The following is a 19,447-nucleotide window of genomic DNA, read 5'->3' as shown; positions in this document are numbered from 1 at the left end:
TGTTATGTGCACACTTGGTACAAAGTTTAAGTAATACTTTTTGTTTATATATACTAACTTGGATGATACTACATCGCTGGTAAAGCTCCCATACTTTGACTCAATGCTTATATGGATTAAATTCAATGTATCTGTATGAAATGTTCTGCTTAAGCAGACCGTTAGGGATGTTGGTAATAGGTATCATGCTCGGTTTCATCGAGTTTGTTCATGAGAGGTAATAAAACACGCAATATGCCTAAAAGAAATGATTTCAAAACATATGGACAATATATGCACGTATTCAATGCCTTTGCGAACAAAACTAAGGTCCGATGAAACAGAACAAAGAAAAATATCGACAGCTCACTCCCTATCGGCTTTTCGAACTGCCTATCATGGAATCTTTGTTCTGTAAGTTCTTGCGGCCCTTATCATCACCGAGATAGCTGTTTACTTCCTGTTGATTATCCAGCCGTCAGATGCATACAGCTGAACCAAGCTAACTTTAAAATGTTCCGTATTAGACATTTTAAGGGGAACATCTCAACATTTAAATTATATTATGTGCAGACGATAATTCATTTCCATAATAACGATAAGGTCTGTCTTATTAATACTCCCGCGCGATAATTTAAAGGACAGCATGTTTATATTATCGTTCTCATGCATCGTTGAACTTAAAAAGGTTGTCAATGATAGAAGTTAAGTGCATACTGTAATGTTATACAAAAATATTTTTCGGCGAACGCCGTCTAAATTCGTTTTCGTTTCCTATGCCACGTGACTTCAGTTTGCAAATCAAACTACTTGATAACGCATTATAGATAATTTATCAAAATGGAAGATTTATGTAACACTCTGCCTGATCGGACGAGAGTGTCAATTTCTTTCACTCTGTTGATTGTGCTACGCTGAGTGAAATGTAGACAAGGCCATACCAAATTGGTTAATAGTTCTTCGGAAAATTTTCAAAAAAAAAATAGGAGCGGGCGAGCGAAATTTTTATTTTATTTTATTTTTTTCTCAATTTTGATTTTTTCAGAGGCGGGTAGATTTTACATGGAGCGAGCGGGCTTTTTTTATTTTTTCCCCAGCTCATTGAACCCTTGAGGAGGCGGATATGATTATATATAAAGTTAACATTTCTTTAGAAATAACACAGAAATCAAATATTTACAGTGTGGGTAACACAGTATATAGCTTTTCTATATGTTTTAAAGACTACATGAATGATTTTGCAAATAAATTCTTGCCAGAACTCAATGAATCACTTTTTTTATTTTGTAATTTTAATTACTAAGGAATGAGTGTCTTATTTTTAATTTTGATTTTTCTACATTAATCTGAAGACGTGCTTATTTAATGGCACAGGATGAGGAATATTTAAGACAAAACAGGCACATGATTGTGTGGAATAACATTTCTTCTGAAACACAGTTAGATGGCTTTGACACATGAACAAATTTGTGCCCCTAGTGGAACTCCAACCCATAGAGGTGACAGGGGAAGTAATAAACCACTTGACCAGTGAGACCTGACAGAATTGGGCATACAGATGCTTAGACATTGCTCGAATCCCTTTGGAATAATTTTAACAGATCATGATCAGGCTAGCTTAAGCTTTTGTGGTAGAGATTCATTTCAGGCAAAAATAATAACAAACGGACAAAGAACGATCACAATATGACCACCCTTAAAAGTGTTGTTTGTTGTGCTTTGACTGAACTAGAAATTTAGAGCTGGGGAAGTCTGGTTTTTTTTCAGTTCCTTTCGTTCAATCAATTTACAGCCAATTTTAAATATATCCTGGCATCATGTGTAAAAACAGGCAAAACTGTGGTTACAAAAGGACAGACTTTATTTTCATATCAACACTACTTATTTGAAAAGCTAAACAATTTTTAAATTGACTAAATGTTTTTTGATAGAATATCTGACTGATGTACTATTTAAAGGAGTTACGTTCAAAAAACTTTTGCTCGAGACAATGTGATAGGTCGGTCAGGATCCGTGAACAAATATTTTTTTAAGATAGTAGTTGGCCTCAGCTTTGGGCTCTAGATCTAACATGCTGAATTGAACAACTGATAACAAATGGTTTGGAAACTTTATATCTGAACAATATTTCCAAATATTTTAACTGCATCCCCATGCACGTCTTACAAGTCGGACTTCGTTCTTTTCACTGTATTGAACAAAAGTAGAATGTGCCTATTTCATTACCTACCGGCACATCGAAGGCCATGTGTGGCACTAGCACAGACACTTCAGATTTAAAACAGATGATGAACAACACCATAATTCCTGACTTTTTTGAGTTTGGATCATCAGCTACATGTATTACGGATGCATGAAATCTGATCAATGTCACTTTGACGCATTAAAACAGCGATAAAACCTGTTTTGCCGTTATTATTCCGGACCGCGTAATCGAAAAAAAAAATAATTTTTGTCGGAGATTTTTATGTACGTGCGGGCTGGTAATTTTTTTTTTTCTCGGGAATGGAATTATTGATGCGGTAGTTCCGACGAACGACATATCAATTTGGTATGGCCCAAAGCGTTTATCCTAAACGACGCTGTTCACAGTTTTAAAGCTTACTTTGGCTCGGTATATTTAGCAAGAATATTGATATATCTCAAAATGATAAGTAAGTTTAATAAATATGATAAAAACCTGTTCAAATACCAACATCTGTCAAATTAAAGAAAGAGCTGAATACGGTCTGCGTATCACATGAATAAGGGTGTGATAAGAGTCTTTTATGTAGAGAAGTGCTTTTTAAAAGATTTTCCTTGTTACAATTGTCGTCTGTATATGAAAAGGTTTCTTGCTTTTGTGACTTATTCAGATTGCATATTGAAATGAGTACTTGTTTGCTTTGGTATATTTGTTATAAATTATTTAACTGATTTATTATATATGAATATTTTTCTTTAGTATGGTATGCAAATATTGAACTCAGTTGAAATCTGTTTATTATATATATGCTATATAATGACTGAATCTCATTACACTGAAATGAAGGTACGCTGCATACAGTTTATCTATGTGATATGACTACGGTCAAACTTTCCTTATGAAACAAAAATATTGAAATAATTACAATTGTGTTTTGCTTGACCTTCACTTTTTTATAGGTGTGACGTCATTGTCCAAAGATTCATGAATAGCGAATATGCATTTGTTAAAGCGGGATCAGTTGGCCTATCTTAGAAATAAATAAAAATAATAATTAAAAAATCCTTTAATTGATTTTTTTCTCATGTATTCTAATCAAACTTGATTTGTAGCATCTTTATTAGGCCCGCAGCCAACTTTGTTCAGCTGGGACATTTGACCCCTTTTAGGGGCTGCTAGAGCTAAAACTAGAAATGCCTTTATACAGCGTCTCATGAACAGCTTGGTGGATCTTTGTCATACTTGGTCTGGAGCATCATTATAAGGTTCTCTTCCAAATTTATTTATATATGAACTTGGGTCCTATTAGGGACCACTACAGCTAAAAGTAGATATGCCTTTCTTCGCATTAACCACTAAAATGTAATGGATTTTTATCAAACTCGATGTGTAACAATATCGTAAGGTCTCCTGCTATTTTGTTACAAATGGGGATAGGGACCAATTTAGCTAAAAATATAAACACGTTTAACGACCTCGCTTCATGAATCTTCATCAAACTACTGCTGTAATTATTCGTAAAAGGATAAACGAAACAAAATTGCAACCCTACGAAACCTTTGCGAAAAATTAAAATAGAACCATTTAAATTGTAAGTGCGGTGTTTAGTTTTGCAATTTGAAAAATGTTAGATGAAAGATGAATGCTAGATGAAAAATTCATAAACTTCTTTCCTTATTACAATTCGCCGACCATCATTTTTAAAGATATTTCTTGTTTGTACTGAAACGTCTTAATGAAGAAAAAACATAATTATCAAATATGTTATCGTTTGAGTTATCGTGCGGGATTTAAATCCCTGCCTAAGAAGGAAATATTGTTTTTGCGTTGTCCGTCCGAATGTTTTTCCGTCCGTGCGTCTGTGCGTCCTTACGTCCGTCCGCAATTGAAAAAGCTTATGATTCAAAAAGCGTTTAGATATAAAATAATTATAAAGAGGCACACAACCTTTGCTCATTCTTAGAATTATTCCTCTTGACCCAGTAAAAACAGAGTTTTCCCCCATTGATTTGTTTGAAAATAAAATGCTTATAATTAACCTAACATAAATATATATAAATATTAATTAGCATATGAACTTTGCTCACACGTAATATATCCTCCTTGACCAAGTCAAAGCAGATATTTTCCCCTCCATTTGTTTGCAATAAAAAATGAAAATGCTTATGATTCAAAAAGTATTTCAGCTAGAACCACCAAACCTCACATAATTATTAATTAGCACATGACCATTGCTCACAGGTAGTATTATCTCTTTTTACCTAGTAATTTAAGCAGAGTTTTCCCTAGATTTGGTAAAAAAATGAAAATGCTTATAATTCAAAAAGTACTTTAGCTAGGATCACCAAACATCAAATAATTATTAATTAGCACTTGATCTTTGCTCACACGTAGAATTACCCCCATCCCCATTTTTGACAGTATCTAAGTAACCTATTCATGGATCTTCATGAAACTTTACACAAATATAGATCACTATAGGGCAGCGGTGCACACGCAATTTTGTCAGGATTTCTTATTTATTGCCCTTTGATTATTTTACGTTCCATAAAGTCCGACATAAAAAAGTAACCTGATGAAATTTAACACAAATGTAGATCACTATAGGGCGGTGATGCATGCGTACCTTTCATCAGAATCTCTTAAGTAATTACCCATTAATTGTTTTAAAAATTCATTAATTCCCAAAAACAAAATACATGTTATCCATAAAAGATCTTCATGAAACTTATAGATCACTACAGAGCAGAGTTTTCCCCCCGACTTGTCAAAATAGTAGGAAATAACAAACCGTTGCATGGTCCTTTTGTACATAACTTGTGTATATCTGGAAATAAAATACCTTTCAAAATATGCTTCCCTCATTCACAAAAAAAAAAAACAACAAAAAAAAAAAAAAAATATTTAACGAGAAATATAAATTTACTGAATTTGCTTGTTATGCCACCATTTTGCGGTGGGGTTATAGATTTGGTTTTGTCTGTCCGTCCGTCTGTTTGTCATAGAACATGTTTATGTTTTACATATAACCAAAGTTTGTGGTCAAACCTCATTACGCTTTATTGAAATGTTCTTCAACATTACAAGTCATGCATCTGAGACAAAGTAATCAGGTTTAGCTAGTGTAATCGCTCAGTGCATCGTCCGTCCGTCGTCGTCCGACGTTAACAGCTTTGCTTTGAACACTCCAGAGATAACAATTATGGCCCAGTTGTATTGCGACTTGGTCAGAATCTTTGTTTGAACAAAATGACGGACGACATAGATAATCGGTTTGGAGAGTGTTAAGTATATTTTCTATTATATATCATATCCTAGAAAAAACTGTTCCTGCATTTCTATTAAAGAGAAATGGCCTGCCTTAGTTTCATGTAGAAAATATGGCATCTAGAGTGTAAAGAATGTTTTTCTACTATGATTTAGGTTACTGTCCTACCCTTTAACGTTAGATTACCAAGTTTCAAACTTGACCTAGAATTGATGCAGGCAAATATTATGACTGTCTTTTATATAAATCAGGTAAACAATTTAGTCTGTAGGGTGTTTACAAGGCTTTCCTGTTATCTTGCTTAATGACCCAGTTTTTCAATTCGTTTCAAAGTTTCAAACCTACATTTGATAAATGCAAATATTCTGACATAGTTTCAGAAGATAAAATATTGCCTCTAGAGTATTAAGAATGTTTTATTGTCTATGATACAGCTCTTGATCCCGTTTTTAATCCCAGATAATCCAATTCCAAAATATATCTAGATATTTTAAAGTCAAATACTCTAACCAGGTTTTATAAAGATCAAAAGTAAATCATGACCTCTAGTGAGTTAACGATGTTTTCCCATGACTTCACCTAATGATATTAATTTTGGACCCTAGATAATCTAGTTTCAACTTTTTTCAAACATGATGTAAAGGTTATAAAGATATTCTGTTTTACCAGGTATTATACAGATCCAGTATAAAAAGGAGTCTTGAGTGTTAACAAGTTTTTTTATGATTTGCCCTAGTCACATAATGACCCAGTGTCAATTAAGATTGGACTGAAATTGCAACCTCTAAGTTAACAGTGAAATTGTGAACGACGGACGACGTCGGACGACATTGTCCTACCACAATGGCTCACTACTGCGCAACACCTAATGTGGAATAACATTCCAACACAATTTCAAAACGGTCTTTCAATACTTTTTGTGAGATGTGTATTACAAATTTTCTCTGACGGACAGACGGACGGACGAACAGACAAAGCCAAATCTACATCCCCTACCTTATAGTAGTGGCATAATAAGCCAGGCATATCACCTTTCACGCATTTTTCCTACCGCACACAATATAATAATGTTGAGATGGCCCCCGTGAAAAATCGATCGTCTTGTGTAACTGATATTTGTTGTTAAAATGATAGCTTACATAATTTGAATATTAAAAAAAAGCAACTTACCGACGGTATGCGAGAACTGAATAGTCCGTAAATATTTCACACAATAACATAGTGCATAACGTATCATGATTGCAATAATTTTGCAAATTTAATGTAACTGGACACTGAAACCAACTTAGATCTATATTCAGAGGGGGTGGACGTATTTTGCATTTTGCTGCTTTTAGGCGAGAAAAATGCTGCTTGCAGTTCAAAATGGCGTCATTTGTTTACTTTTTAACCTAACAGAGGACACATTTTGCAGTGGTAAGTGAGTTTATTATATACGAATTTTCAAACGATAACGCCCTGTTGGTGGCCATATAATTTATCTTCACTCGGCTTTTGGTCTTACATGTTTATCTTTGTTCGTTAAAAAGTTATTGAAGATACAGTGCCAGTTTATAGTGACGAAAAAAACGAAGCCGTGCAAGAAAATGTAATTCCTGTACAAAATGAACTCTTTATGGGATGTTTATTGATTTAGACATATGCATATACATAAATTTATACTGTAATTTATGATTTTTATCTGCTACTTTTAAAACCTCCCATTGCAAAAATATTTTGGTACAAGCAACATTTTGTTGTTTGATGTTGTATACACGACATTTTTGTTGTTTGATTGTTCTACCGAGATGTCTTCTTGAAGTTTTTCAATCCAATATAAAGATTGGCAATTAGAAATATTTAAAGGTTATATATATATATATATATATAATACTAAATGTAATGTGGTTCTCACCGATACTAGTGAAAGCAACAAAATTATTATGCATTTCTCTAGACTTTTCGTATATTTTTAATTCCTGGTATTGAAGATCAGTTAATTACTGTCGCCTGGGGATCAGACATATAAAAAGTTTTGATTTCACCAATCTGCAGCCGTTGTATTTCATGTTTCTAGGTACCATAAAAAATTAAAAAGACAATAACGCATTCCTTATTTCCATCAAAAAAGTTTGATTTCGATGAGGAAAATTTAATTTAGTTATGCCCCTTTTTAACTTCGAACTGTTTGGTTATATTTTTGATAAAGTGAAATATCCCTACTACTATCATAGCTTTTGCCTTGAAACTTAAAATAGTTATTTACTATCAAAGTCTATACAATGAGAAACAATCTCCATAACTCTGATTGAAATTTGACACAGTTATGCCGATTTTTAACTTCAATTTTTGATAAAGTTTTTGATAAAGTCAAATATCTCATATACTATGAAAATTTTTGACTTGAAATTTAAAATAGCAATTTACTATTACACCAGGAGAAACAATCACCATTACTCTGATTGAATTTTGATATAGTTATGCCCTTTTTAAATTTAGAATTTTTTTGGTTAATGTTTTATAACTTTTTTACAGGCAAAGATCTAATTCAGAGACCAGCATTGAGAAAAGTCTAGCGTGATGTCTTACGGACAGCTCAACAACATGACATAACTCTATCCTCCTTATTTGTTAAATCATCTACCTTTATTTGATATCTATCCATATTCGTGTCGGGTCGAGCTCATGAATAAAATTTAAAACCAAACTGGCACTTATGATAAGTTTCACGTAATACTGGTTCAAGTGAAAATGTGCGACGCACACGGACCATTACTGTACCCTACTTTTTGAGTTATGTCCCTTTAGTAAGTTTTACTGTCCAGGGCATTACACTACAACTTATGTAGGGAATTTACGCAGATAGTATACGACAGAGAACATTGAGATGAAGTGCAGCGTACAAGGACATAACTTTTACCACACTTATTTTTAAGGTTATCTCCCTACATTAATTTCTTTTATATAGGGCGTAAGTCTCCTAATATACAGACTTATAGAAGTTATATATACCTTAAAATAATTTGTTTATTTTTTTATATAGCAGTTTTGAAACACGGAACGTATTATTGAATGGTATTACCCGTCCATCTGTCCGTCCTTCTACATTGTCTGTAAGTAACTAAGTGTAGCTTTCAAATTTGACATTTCGACTAAGCTCCACTTTGGAAGGATCTTGTGTGTTTTTGTGTTCAGTCGATCAAAGGTCAAGGACATATTGACCTGGAGACTAAAAACAAATTTTTACCACGTCGAGACAATGTGCAGAGTGCAAGTTTTGGAGGGATGGTTTCAAGGTCAAGGTCACAATTAAAGTTCAACGGTCATATTCATGATATGCACGCTTCAGTTAAGTACAAATGATAGAAAGAACCTAAATAGAATTGCAGATTACATTGATGACTAAGGTACAATGCATCATCTCTTTTGAAATGTCAAAATTGTACATCCTGCAATGAACTCTTATTTGATTTCTTTAGTTACTCAAACAAAATACTTCTAAAAAAGGAAGGAAATATATTTCATAAAAAACACATTCATGGGATTGTGAATTGAAAAGGCAAAATTTAATGAAATTGATTTGTAGTTTTGAAACTTACATCATTTTGATAATATACAGCAAAGGTCCAATAATTATGTTATAATCCGGACTGGTAATGAATATGTTGGTGAAATAAATGCAATGAAACGTTGATATATTTGTGACACGCTTGACTTTCAATCCAGAGTGCCAGGGTTAAAATACCAGTCAAGCGCTCGACATTTATGAGATGCTCTTTAGAGTAGACCACCTAGGTATGAGGCGTGCATTGTTTCTTCCAATGAAATAGTGCTACGTGTGTATTGATGCTGTACACTAAGCACATTAATGATTATAAAAGAGCTAAGTTCAGTAAGTCAGAAATGCATGTTTCTAAAAGATTTCTCTTTTTATTACCGGGACTTTCTGTCGCTCTAGTCAGATCACTCTGTGTCTGTACTGAAAGAGGATGAAGTTGACACCCTGAGTGACTGCCTCTGTATGTAAACGTTTTCATAATGGACGGAATCTAATAATAAAAATAATATAATAACAATAAAAATAATGAGAAGAAGAAGAGTGCAATGTTGCGTGTTGGCTGCATAGTAGGATCTAAAATGATTGAATGCAACAGAGTCATTTACAGGCAAATAATTGTCCCTAGGTAAGACCACAAGACTTATGTGGGTTCCGCACAAAAAAGCGCGACTTAAACCCGAATAAAGTATATGTTTGATTATACCAGTATGAAGATGTGATATTAATGCACAAACAATGAATACTATTTGAGATATAATTAGAATGAAATTAAACAGTAATTCCGTCTAAAAACTTTTATAAACTGACATTTTTATGTTGTTAATCAAGTTTGATTTGATTTGAAAGGAACTGAAAACGATAGTTATTCACGGTGAACGACGGACGGACGACGGATACCGTATGCCTCACAGGTCTTCGACACCAGGGGAATAAAAACACTGCTGGTGGTAGTTCTGTTCACAGATTCAATAATTAGCGGACACAGAACAAATTTTACAACTGCGGGAAGAAAAACAATCATCTGCAGGACCTATCTGTTTGCGCTATGGCTAAAATGACACGCTTTCAAATATATTACGATTCTGACCATAAATAAAATTCGTTGTTTGCTAGATATACCGACTGAATGCAGATAAAGGTACTAAAAAGAAAGAAAACTATTATAAAAAGATTTATTTTATTTTTGAACGTTTTAACAAACTTAACAACAATAAATATATATAAAAATATAACAAAACTATCTCGTATGACGTTCATATGATGTCATTTATGATCAAACGCATGTTTGAAAGCTTTATATGTACGCATGCAAACATTTACAGAAGTCGCTCATTTTCAATGAATATTTAATAAGTTTGAAGAAAGTTATTCTCTCCTTCAGGTTTTCTCAATCTCGAATTTACTGCCGTTAGTCGTGCAAGTGTTCAACATAATACTCATGACTATCTCATATATCCTTACCAATTCAAGATGAAACACTAGCAAGAAAAAGGCTTGAACTTTAACACAGTGGAAACAGTAGCTTATCAGTAGTTTGTGAAAAAAGTGTTTGCTATTGGTTGTTTTAGTTACGGTAATCAAGCAAGCTACTATCGAAATGGCTTAACCAACAAACTATTTTCATTCTGTTATTGTGGCATAAATGACTGCATGACAGTTCCAAGTATGTCATTAAAAAAGCTTAGCTGTTGTGTGACCCTTGTAACCGTGCTCTAAGGTTATAAAAGTGAGTTCAGCTGCAACTTGCCATTTGTTAACCACAAACTAGTGTTAAGAAATAACCATGCATGTGCTATAAATACGAGATCATCTTCGTTAATGCTGACAGCGGCAAAGTATGTCTAAGGAGAGACAACTGTACTAAAAACTCAATGATGTCTAACCACCTTGACAAATTTGATTCAATAAGATCTGAGAATAAACAGCATTTATATCTCCTTCAACTGTGTAACGAAATCCTTCATTCTGTGAACCATGCTTGGTTACCTGAAAATGTAGAATGTTGATGAAGTATGCATAGAAATACAGATTTATATATTGTTGTTTTAGACTGTTGATACGGCACACTGAAATATAGCTAGCAATAATTCGGATATCTTTTTAAAGCGCAGGATTTCCAACAAGAATTTAGTTGGTGGCCTGCAACTATCATAGTGTAAATGTAGCTTGGAGACAAGTAAATATTTTCCAATTTAATATAGCTTAGCTTGTTTAGTGTTGAAATAATTGAATTGTAAATATTAAATAACTAAAGACCATTTTTCATAAACAGTTCCATATGAATTATGTGCTATAAATAATCATTCAATGTAAGGTTTACCTTGTGAAAATGGCAAGCACAATTTCCCTCCAGGAAGTCTTTATATCTAGAAATGGTCATGTTGAATGTCGCAACAGCATGAAAGCCGTTCGTCTTTGCATAGTTTAAAATATCACTTTCTCTTTGGAGAAGGTGGACATGCTCAGACTTAGGCACAAATCGAACACTTTCAACCGGCTGGTGGAAGCCTGCTCCCAAACCTTTCACAACTTTTGTGATACCAGATAAACCTTTCCTACAAAATAGAAAAAAAAACCGTCAACATAATCCATTAATTGGCAAATCTCGATAGGATGACGACATATTATTCCAATTATACTTTTTAATTTTACCATATGTATTTTGTGGAAAAGCTCTGTATTAAACGCATGTCTGAAGTTGAAATATCTGGTTCGTTACGGCACGTAAAACGTTAGCGATCAAAGAGTCCCACATTATCAGGAACACTTTTCCTTCTTACAATAACGTTCTTACAAACATTATTATCGTTATTATTATTATTATTATTATTATCATTATTATTCATTGACAACGGCAAGATAAAACGCGATGAAGAAAAAATATAACAGAGTTAATGCATAGTAACCCCCTTACGCTCTCTTGTGTCGGCTTCAGCAGAATTCTACTACTGTAAAAGTGACTAAATTTCATGATCCTAATGACCTCAGTAATAACATCGAAATATTCGGTAAATTTTACTGCCGCCGCAGGCATTTAAAGTCTTCTGATATAATATGTAAATAAAAAATCTAAAAGATCGTTTGGAAGCATAGAATGCAACTAAACAAAGTAACAGATAACTCGGCTTGACAGTCTGCTCGTGATGGGACAATATGTGGTGCCAACATGCATGACAGGAAGTTTAGCTGTGACAATTATGAAGTGACAATAATTTTAGACATTTAGTTGCTTTCTTACCGCTGTAAGGCTTCAATAATGAGATCGATGTGCTGCTTGGCAAGCCAATGGACACCACCAACCACCAGGACTGTGTTAGAGTTGTTTTGCAATGGTAATGAACTGGGAACATATTTATAAATAAAGATTTAATAATAATGTAAATCACCCGCGAAATTTACTTTTATACAAAAAAAAAAATATTTTCATTAAGAACATGGTCTGAAAATAATATAAATTTTGTAATAAAAGCAGGGCGAAATTTTTTTTAAAGCACTATTTTCCTTACAATTTGATTACCTAAGATATATGGCCAGATACTAGATGATTCAAAAGTTGATATTAACCGAATCTTAATTTGTAGTGGTAAAAGTACTTCAAAGAGAAAAGCATGAATACCCCCGCAGCATATTATGAAAATTTGCAACGTAGGCAGTAGACACGACATTTTCTTAAAAAGTATTGTTTAGGAGAAAGGAAAGTATGTAAAAATCTTTGTAAATCAATAGCACATACCTTTTAATAAGCTGATATATGACCTTACTGAATCTGGGTCGATGGTCAGCAGGTAGCCAGAAATGTGGGTAGTATGCAAATGTGAATTGTGTTTTGTTGTTATTTATGTTAGTGTAAACTCTCGTACTGTGGGTTTTATCCCAGTCATAAAGGGAGCCATTTATCTGTTCAATAATGTAATTTGACACTCCTCTGTTGGTCGAGTCGCCAATAAAAAGTAACTTCTTTCCTTGTAGACAGTGTTTCAGTGAAGACGGTGAAAATTGTTCATACTGGCAGTCGTACGGCCGCCACTTCGCTTTCCCCCATAAACAATAGTTTTCGCTGGAACAACTTCTGCATGGGACGACCCATTGTCCTATAAATAGAGGTTTTCTGATTACTTAGATGGCAGGATACTAAAGCCATTGTCTTGCGTTCTTAAATGAATAAAGTTCCTTTTAAGATCTACTGAAATATTAATTTTAGCACGTTAAAAGAGGCAGATTATTATAAAGTATGTAGATTAGCCACTAGTATTTAAAACATACAGCAAACATAAATATGTGTCAGTTATTTACCTTCATTGTCACCAGATTGACATCTTGTCTTTCCTCTTGTACGTCTGTTCTCGTTCGTCCAACTGCTTTTCAAATCAATGAGACCACAGTCAGCATTATTGTTGAATTTAAGTGAACAATCCTAAGCAAAGAACAGAAAAGGGACAAATGTTAACCTTTACCCTGCTAAATTTCTAAAATGGACTGGTCCATCATTCAATTTGGGCAGTACTAATTATTATTCAAAGGGATGTTCACGGAAAATCTACCGACTGAATAGCGAATAGAGCAGACCATGATCAGCCTGCAAGGATATGTAGGTTGACCTTGGTCTGCACTGGTCGCAAAGGCAAAACCACTTGCCGCGAGCAGGCTCAAGGTTAATAAGGTTACTAATAAAACATGCATACATTTAGTATAATATAAAAATCATTTATAACTTCTTTAAAGGTGGTCAATCACATTTAAACAACATTTAATGACATTTTTTCCTTTTTGTATATTCTGGTAGAGAATTATTTAAGGAACAAAAAGACCGATTACATAGAGTTAGATTCCTATTTGAAATGTATATTTTATTATTTTTATAAAATTTTGTAATAACTCCCCTTTAATATGAAAGTATATAAAAAGCTGGGTATTTCTTTTTTATTCGATACAATGTCTAGTTTTACATTTGCATTTGATAGACATATCAACTATTGAACAATCTGAACCAAAATGCAAGTTTAAAAGCTGTGTGTAGCTTCTGAATTCATGTATTTCCAATCTATCTTGGTTGCGCATCCAAGATAGGCAAAGGGAGGTAATAATAATTTTTCAAACTTGCGTTTCTAATGAATTCCATCTAAATACAAAATTTTTAATGCAAATATTTAACAAATATATTACAATATGTCTAATATTTAAACATTTCCTTTGGCAAAGTATGTTTATCAAATTTATACTTATGATAAAATAACTTTATCTTGGTTGGGCAACCAGAATAGGAAAATGAAATTTTAAAAATACCTCCAGTGAAAATCTAATTTGTATTAAGTGTTAAGTGAACATAAATGAGTGTAAATGATCAGATGCTAAAGTTTCGAACAAATCCGTTACATGGCCAAAATCTGATTATTCACCTTTAAATCAAGAAATGTTGTTTTTGCGAGTAGTCGTATTACAAACCATATCCATTTATCTTCTCATTTAGCCAAATGAAACAAACTTAAGGTGTATCTACCTGCTTCAAGCCGCACATTTTCATCCGTTGTTCATCAAACTCTTGCCAGTTCAATCCTCTGTTATGTCTGTATATACTTATTGTTATAGTGTTAACAATACCCATGTCTTGACTGGTGGTGTCCACTACATAGAGCATGATCTTGTTATTCCCTAGCCCTAAAGTAATATTTCGGGCACTGAAATAGAATGGTAGTCCAAACTTACATGCAATGTAGAAAGTACACACTAATACTATTATTTCAATTCTTATGACATAATATTTTATGCACACTTGAAAACTGTTTTGGGCGGAGAAATATTTTTTGAACGATTTATGTGTCACATTACGATATGTAAAGAAATTTTCTAGCCGGCTATCTTAATCAGGTTAGCTTCCTAATAGCAATCTGAGAACAGTATGTCCTGTTCAACGACGAAGACATATCCCAAGCAGTTAATCTTCATAGCTTCAGCTCTCTCTCTCTCTCTCTCTCTCTCTCTCTCTCATGTAAAATAAATTCCGGTTTCTCAACACCAACAATTGAACACAAAACCGCAACATTTGCATACTTTGATATATTAGGTACATTGTGTAGTGCAGAATGTTGTGCCGACGCATAAAATTTGGACCCGCAAGATAAAAATATTGGTATACGGCACTTTGGGAGAAATGCCATAACTCATATAACCAATCCTTAAATTCAATCCCCATCTGAAACTAGAAGTTATGGTTAGCACAGCAAAAATCAAAAACACTTCAGGTCGCCCAACACACCAGTTTATGTTGCAAGTTTGGTTTGATTGAACCAATTCATGGCCGGTAGTAATGAGGTTGCTTATTCAGCAACTGCACACGTTACAAATACCAAAATGCACATTAGAGACCAAATCAATCGTCTGATTAATGATAGAGGAGTTAGAATGTATCTACTGTCTGACAACCGATTAAGAAACAGACGCACAGACAGACAGAGGAACTAACTTAAACCAATATACCACAATTTAATTACACTGAACGGGAGCCATTTAAATCGCCAAATAACAAAAATAAACAGTTTTCTTACCCTGGGTCATTATATTTATTTTCTAGTTTCACTTGACATTTGCAGCTCTTGGAGACAGCCATGACTCGTACAAGTATTGTGTCATAGCCAACAGAAGTATTGTAACTGTGGGGTGAAATCTCTTCAAGTACAGTTTCTGGGTATGTAAAGATCCCATTTATTTTGCCGAAGTCATCTGGATCTGAAAAAATGTGGTATGGAGACAATATTAATTTCAGGCCAAAGTCGTTTACTTAAGACCAAAAGGTAAGAGAAATTATAGTATTTCATTACCTAATAAAAGGACGTGTTTATTGAAATGAATAGAAAATCATTAAATAAATAAAATATTACAATATGCTTTAGGAGGATGTTGTTAAAGTAACAAACCAGATGATGTTGTGTTAATTTATTTTCGTAAGGTCACTCACCATTACTACAAGGACCTGTTGTTCCTGAAAAATGGAGGAAAGGCAAACCATTTCTAGACAGTACTACAACTTTTATCAATTTGGTTGCATAAGTCTTCCCTTACTTTTAAAAATATATATATGTTTTACCAATATATGGTAGGCTTGAACAGTTCTGAATTTAACGTAGAAATGTAACAATTATTTACTCCATTGAAATATTCTAGAAAGCATATATTACATGAGAAAAGATCCTTTGGAAGCATAGAACGCCACCAAGCAACAGTTTGATTGAGTCTGTTCATAACAGGTAATAAAATGTGGAACATCCCTAACGCTCCAAGCTGTGGCTTTAGCGGAATTCTATCATAATAAAAATGAACACTGAGTCATATATTTCATTTACGCAATTTATATCAATCGATTTTACAAATTTAATACCTTCGGTAGATCTTCCTTGTTTGGTTAATCTCATATCAGTATAGTCCTCACCAACCCTGAAATATATTTAATCATAATGTTTCAATACAGATTTCTTTGTAAAATTATTCAGAAAGCAGAAGAGCCATCTATTTACAGAATCACTAATAAGCAGAATTATAAGTTAATACTACAGTTATAACATTTACATTCATGTCTACCCGCATCATTTTATGATATTGAAGAATTTTGAAAAATATACTGTACTGACGGACCAATGCTAAATTCAAGACATGCCTAGTATTCTTTTATGCATAAGAAATGAAACTAAAATGTTCTTGGAAAAATTATATTAATTTTCGGTCCAGTCCTGCCCAAGACTGAAGAAATATACTTAATCATACCCGTCTAGAACATACTGTGATTCAACGGAAGACTGGTCTGACCATTGAAAATCTTCCCCTATACTTCTTGTGACTGTATTGAAATTTACTGTGTCACTTTGTTCACTGCTTGTATTCTCCATCTTCGATAATAGCTTGCATCCGAATTCCGAGGGATACACCTTAAATAAAAACAAAAAAGAAATCAGTGACATGAAAGTCTTTCAAACCTATCATCAAAACTGTATATCTAGGTTATATTGAATTCTAAGAGAGGTAACCAAATTGTTATTAAATTGATATGTCCCTATGGAAAGGCATTGCTACTTATATTAAACACAACCCTGAAGATCGTAAAAACAATTACAAAACTTCATTTTAAAGACAGACTTTACCGGTATCATGTCAGAGGTACTTTTCATCTCTCGTCGCCAGTCCAAAACATACACGACATAATTTTCAGAAATACAATCGACACCATGTTCATCGGCATTTATGCTATTGCATATCTACAATGAGGATATGATCAAAACATAATTACACACATGCATGACAAAATAGCCAAGTGATTCTTTTAAAAGGACAAGTAAACACTTAACAACTAATCGCTAAAAAGACAATTTTAGGATAACCCTTCAGGCTTCAGTAATACAGTATCTAATTTTCAAGATATTTAAATTTCAAGTCCAAATAAATGGTAAAAGCACAATATTATTGTGTGTTTATAATATCAAATTAGGAAAATTTCCTGTATAATGATAATTCGACAACTATTGGACAACAAAATTCATCTAGCGGGAATATATCTTGGACGGCTTACATCGACATGTTGGCGTGCCAATACGCGCTCTGCTTCTTCTGAAACAAACATGCTCGAAGCCACTAATTTCTTCGTGCTTGAAATAACTGTAAAACTCAGACTTTGATCCGTTCTTATCTGTAAGAAACATGATAATGGATTCTGAATAACTGTCTGAGTTAGCACCTTACCTCATCCTTTGAGAATATGTAACACAAGTTCTCTATTATTAAATAAAATGGTCTGTGTTTCCGTTAAATCTATCCTTACCTTATAATTTTTAGGTAGAAATTTAGTATTTGATGTCGTTTCATTTTTCCTTCATAATCAAAGAATCAATAACTGATATAAAATGTTTGGCATTGTTTAATGTTTCTTTTATCTAAAACAAATAACTTTCTATGATAGAAAAGATAAATCAAAATTACAAGTATTTTGCATGGTATGTTTACAATTTCTTTTGCACTTCTAGTACAAATTCTGATAAGATTCTGATACGTTCAGAATGAGTTTAAAAATTACCTGAATAATCTGACAACGTTGTACGGAGGAGCAAACCATGTCTATTTCCAGAGGCTGGAAACACCGGTTACACCTGAAACCATATTATTATAATTGAGCCGTGCCATGAGAAAACCAACATAGTGGGTATGCGACCAGCATGGATCCAGACCAGCCTGCGCATCCGCGCAGTCTGGTCAGGATCCATGCTGTTCGCTAATCGTTTCTCCAATTCCAATAGGCTTTAAAAGCGAACAGCATGGAGCCTGACCAGACTGCGCGGATGCGCAGGCTGGTCTGGATCTATGCTGGTCGCATACCCGCTATGTTGGTTTTCTCATGGCACGGCTCATATGATTAGCAACTTTGATGGAAATATCACGTTAATATGTCCACGAATCCCAGTCCTAGCAAGTTAAAATGGACCTGGTAATAGCTAGTTATTATTGAGATGAACATTGTTGATGGACTTGTACACAAGAGATAGGTAAATAACATATATTCTGTCTGCTGCAATAAATAGCGGCTATTTTCATTTTCCACATCTCAAAAGTACTTATACCGTATATTCTCTCAGTCGTATATGAAAATAATCATCACAATAGTATAATAAAAATAAAAGATAAAAAAAACTGAGGATCTTTAACTACTGACATTCAGGAAGTATCAGTACGCTAGTATAATAGTGTATATTTACATTTTATAACCGTTGGTTTCAGATTTCTGTATTTCCTTTTCAAGATAAACCATATAAAGAAGAAATCTTCTTTGGACCTCCATCCACCAATGCGATGATACACCTAGACCATATACCTCGGATATATACTGCAGCAGGTCCTCTAGGCTAATCTAAAATGGAAGTTTTTTTAAGTGACCTATGCTATGAAAGGTATGTTTCACGAAACCTCCTATCTTAGAGAAATGGTGTTCCTGATGAATGCTTTTATGTTCGCATTTGCTCTTGAAAATATTGGATCAAAACATATAACAATTATTTCAAGAAACAGCTAATTCATTAACAGATGCATTAAGATGATCACAAGTTTTAGAAAATTCGAGAGTGGAAGTTTTACCTTTCTAAGCAGTGAATAATATTCCAATGAAAGTAATGGACCACTTAGCATTTCGGGGTGTACATAGACCCTCAGTGGGGAAACTGAAGTAATGACAGTGTGTATCCTTAATACTGGTCCACCTGGAAACGTAATGGGTTTATCCGGAAGATACCAGACGAAAGCACGAGGAGAGCTGATCTGCCTGAAAAGTAATGATAAATGCAATGAAATAACAAATGACACAAATTTTGAAAACCTTAAGGGCGGTATATAATAATAACAATGATGAAATAACAACTAAAATCGTTTTCATCGGCGTGTATCGAACTAGCTGAAGTCCAAATCGGATTCAATATGAAAAGCGAAGATACCTTACAAACTATTTTAA

The 19,447-nt window shown here is 33.7% G+C and overlaps 1 protein-coding gene across 11 annotated transcripts in view; it reads right to left on the bottom strand.

Annotated features, from left to right (window-relative positions):
* Positions 1 to 10,130: 10,130 nt before the first annotated feature.
* Positions 10,131 to 19,447, bottom strand: part of LOC123528857 (cadherin-like and PC-esterase domain-containing protein 1) — a 63,747-nt gene continuing 54,430 nt past the window's right edge. For 8 of the 11 annotated variants that reach the window (XM_045308892.2, XM_045308890.2, XM_045308889.2 and 5 more), the window contains 15 exons: positions 19,078 to 19,261; positions 18,702 to 18,853; positions 18,026 to 18,098; positions 17,525 to 17,641; positions 17,100 to 17,213; positions 16,726 to 16,886; positions 16,343 to 16,398; positions 15,923 to 15,946; positions 15,513 to 15,693; positions 14,468 to 14,645; positions 13,264 to 13,384; positions 12,704 to 13,061; positions 12,209 to 12,310; positions 11,291 to 11,525; positions 10,131 to 10,956 (listed from right to left, as the gene is read on the bottom strand). In XM_045308892.2, the coding sequence (XP_045164827.2) occupies positions 10,849 to 10,956; positions 11,291 to 11,525; positions 12,209 to 12,310; positions 12,704 to 13,061; positions 13,264 to 13,384; positions 14,468 to 14,645; positions 15,513 to 15,693; positions 15,923 to 15,946; positions 16,343 to 16,398; positions 16,726 to 16,886; positions 17,100 to 17,213; positions 17,525 to 17,641; positions 18,026 to 18,098; positions 18,702 to 18,853; positions 19,078 to 19,261 (2,164 nt within the window). In that variant the 3' untranslated portion in view covers positions 10,131 to 10,848. The remainder of the gene's footprint in view (positions 10,957 to 11,290; positions 11,526 to 12,208; positions 12,311 to 12,703; positions 13,062 to 13,263; positions 13,385 to 14,467; positions 14,646 to 15,512; positions 15,694 to 15,922; positions 15,947 to 16,342; positions 16,399 to 16,725; positions 16,887 to 17,099; positions 17,214 to 17,524; positions 17,642 to 18,025; positions 18,099 to 18,701; positions 18,854 to 19,077; positions 19,262 to 19,447) is intronic. The other 3 variants (XM_045308897.2, XM_045308900.2, XM_045308899.2) reach the window with 3 other exon arrangements.

Source organism: Mercenaria mercenaria, chromosome 13 (genome assembly GCF_021730395.1).
Source record: "Mercenaria mercenaria strain notata chromosome 13, MADL_Memer_1, whole genome shotgun sequence".
Taxonomy (NCBI): Eukaryota; Metazoa; Mollusca; class Bivalvia; order Venerida; family Veneridae; genus Mercenaria; species Mercenaria mercenaria.
The sequence above is the reverse complement of the archived record's forward strand: the minus strand, read 5'-3'. Positions and strand labels throughout refer to the sequence as shown.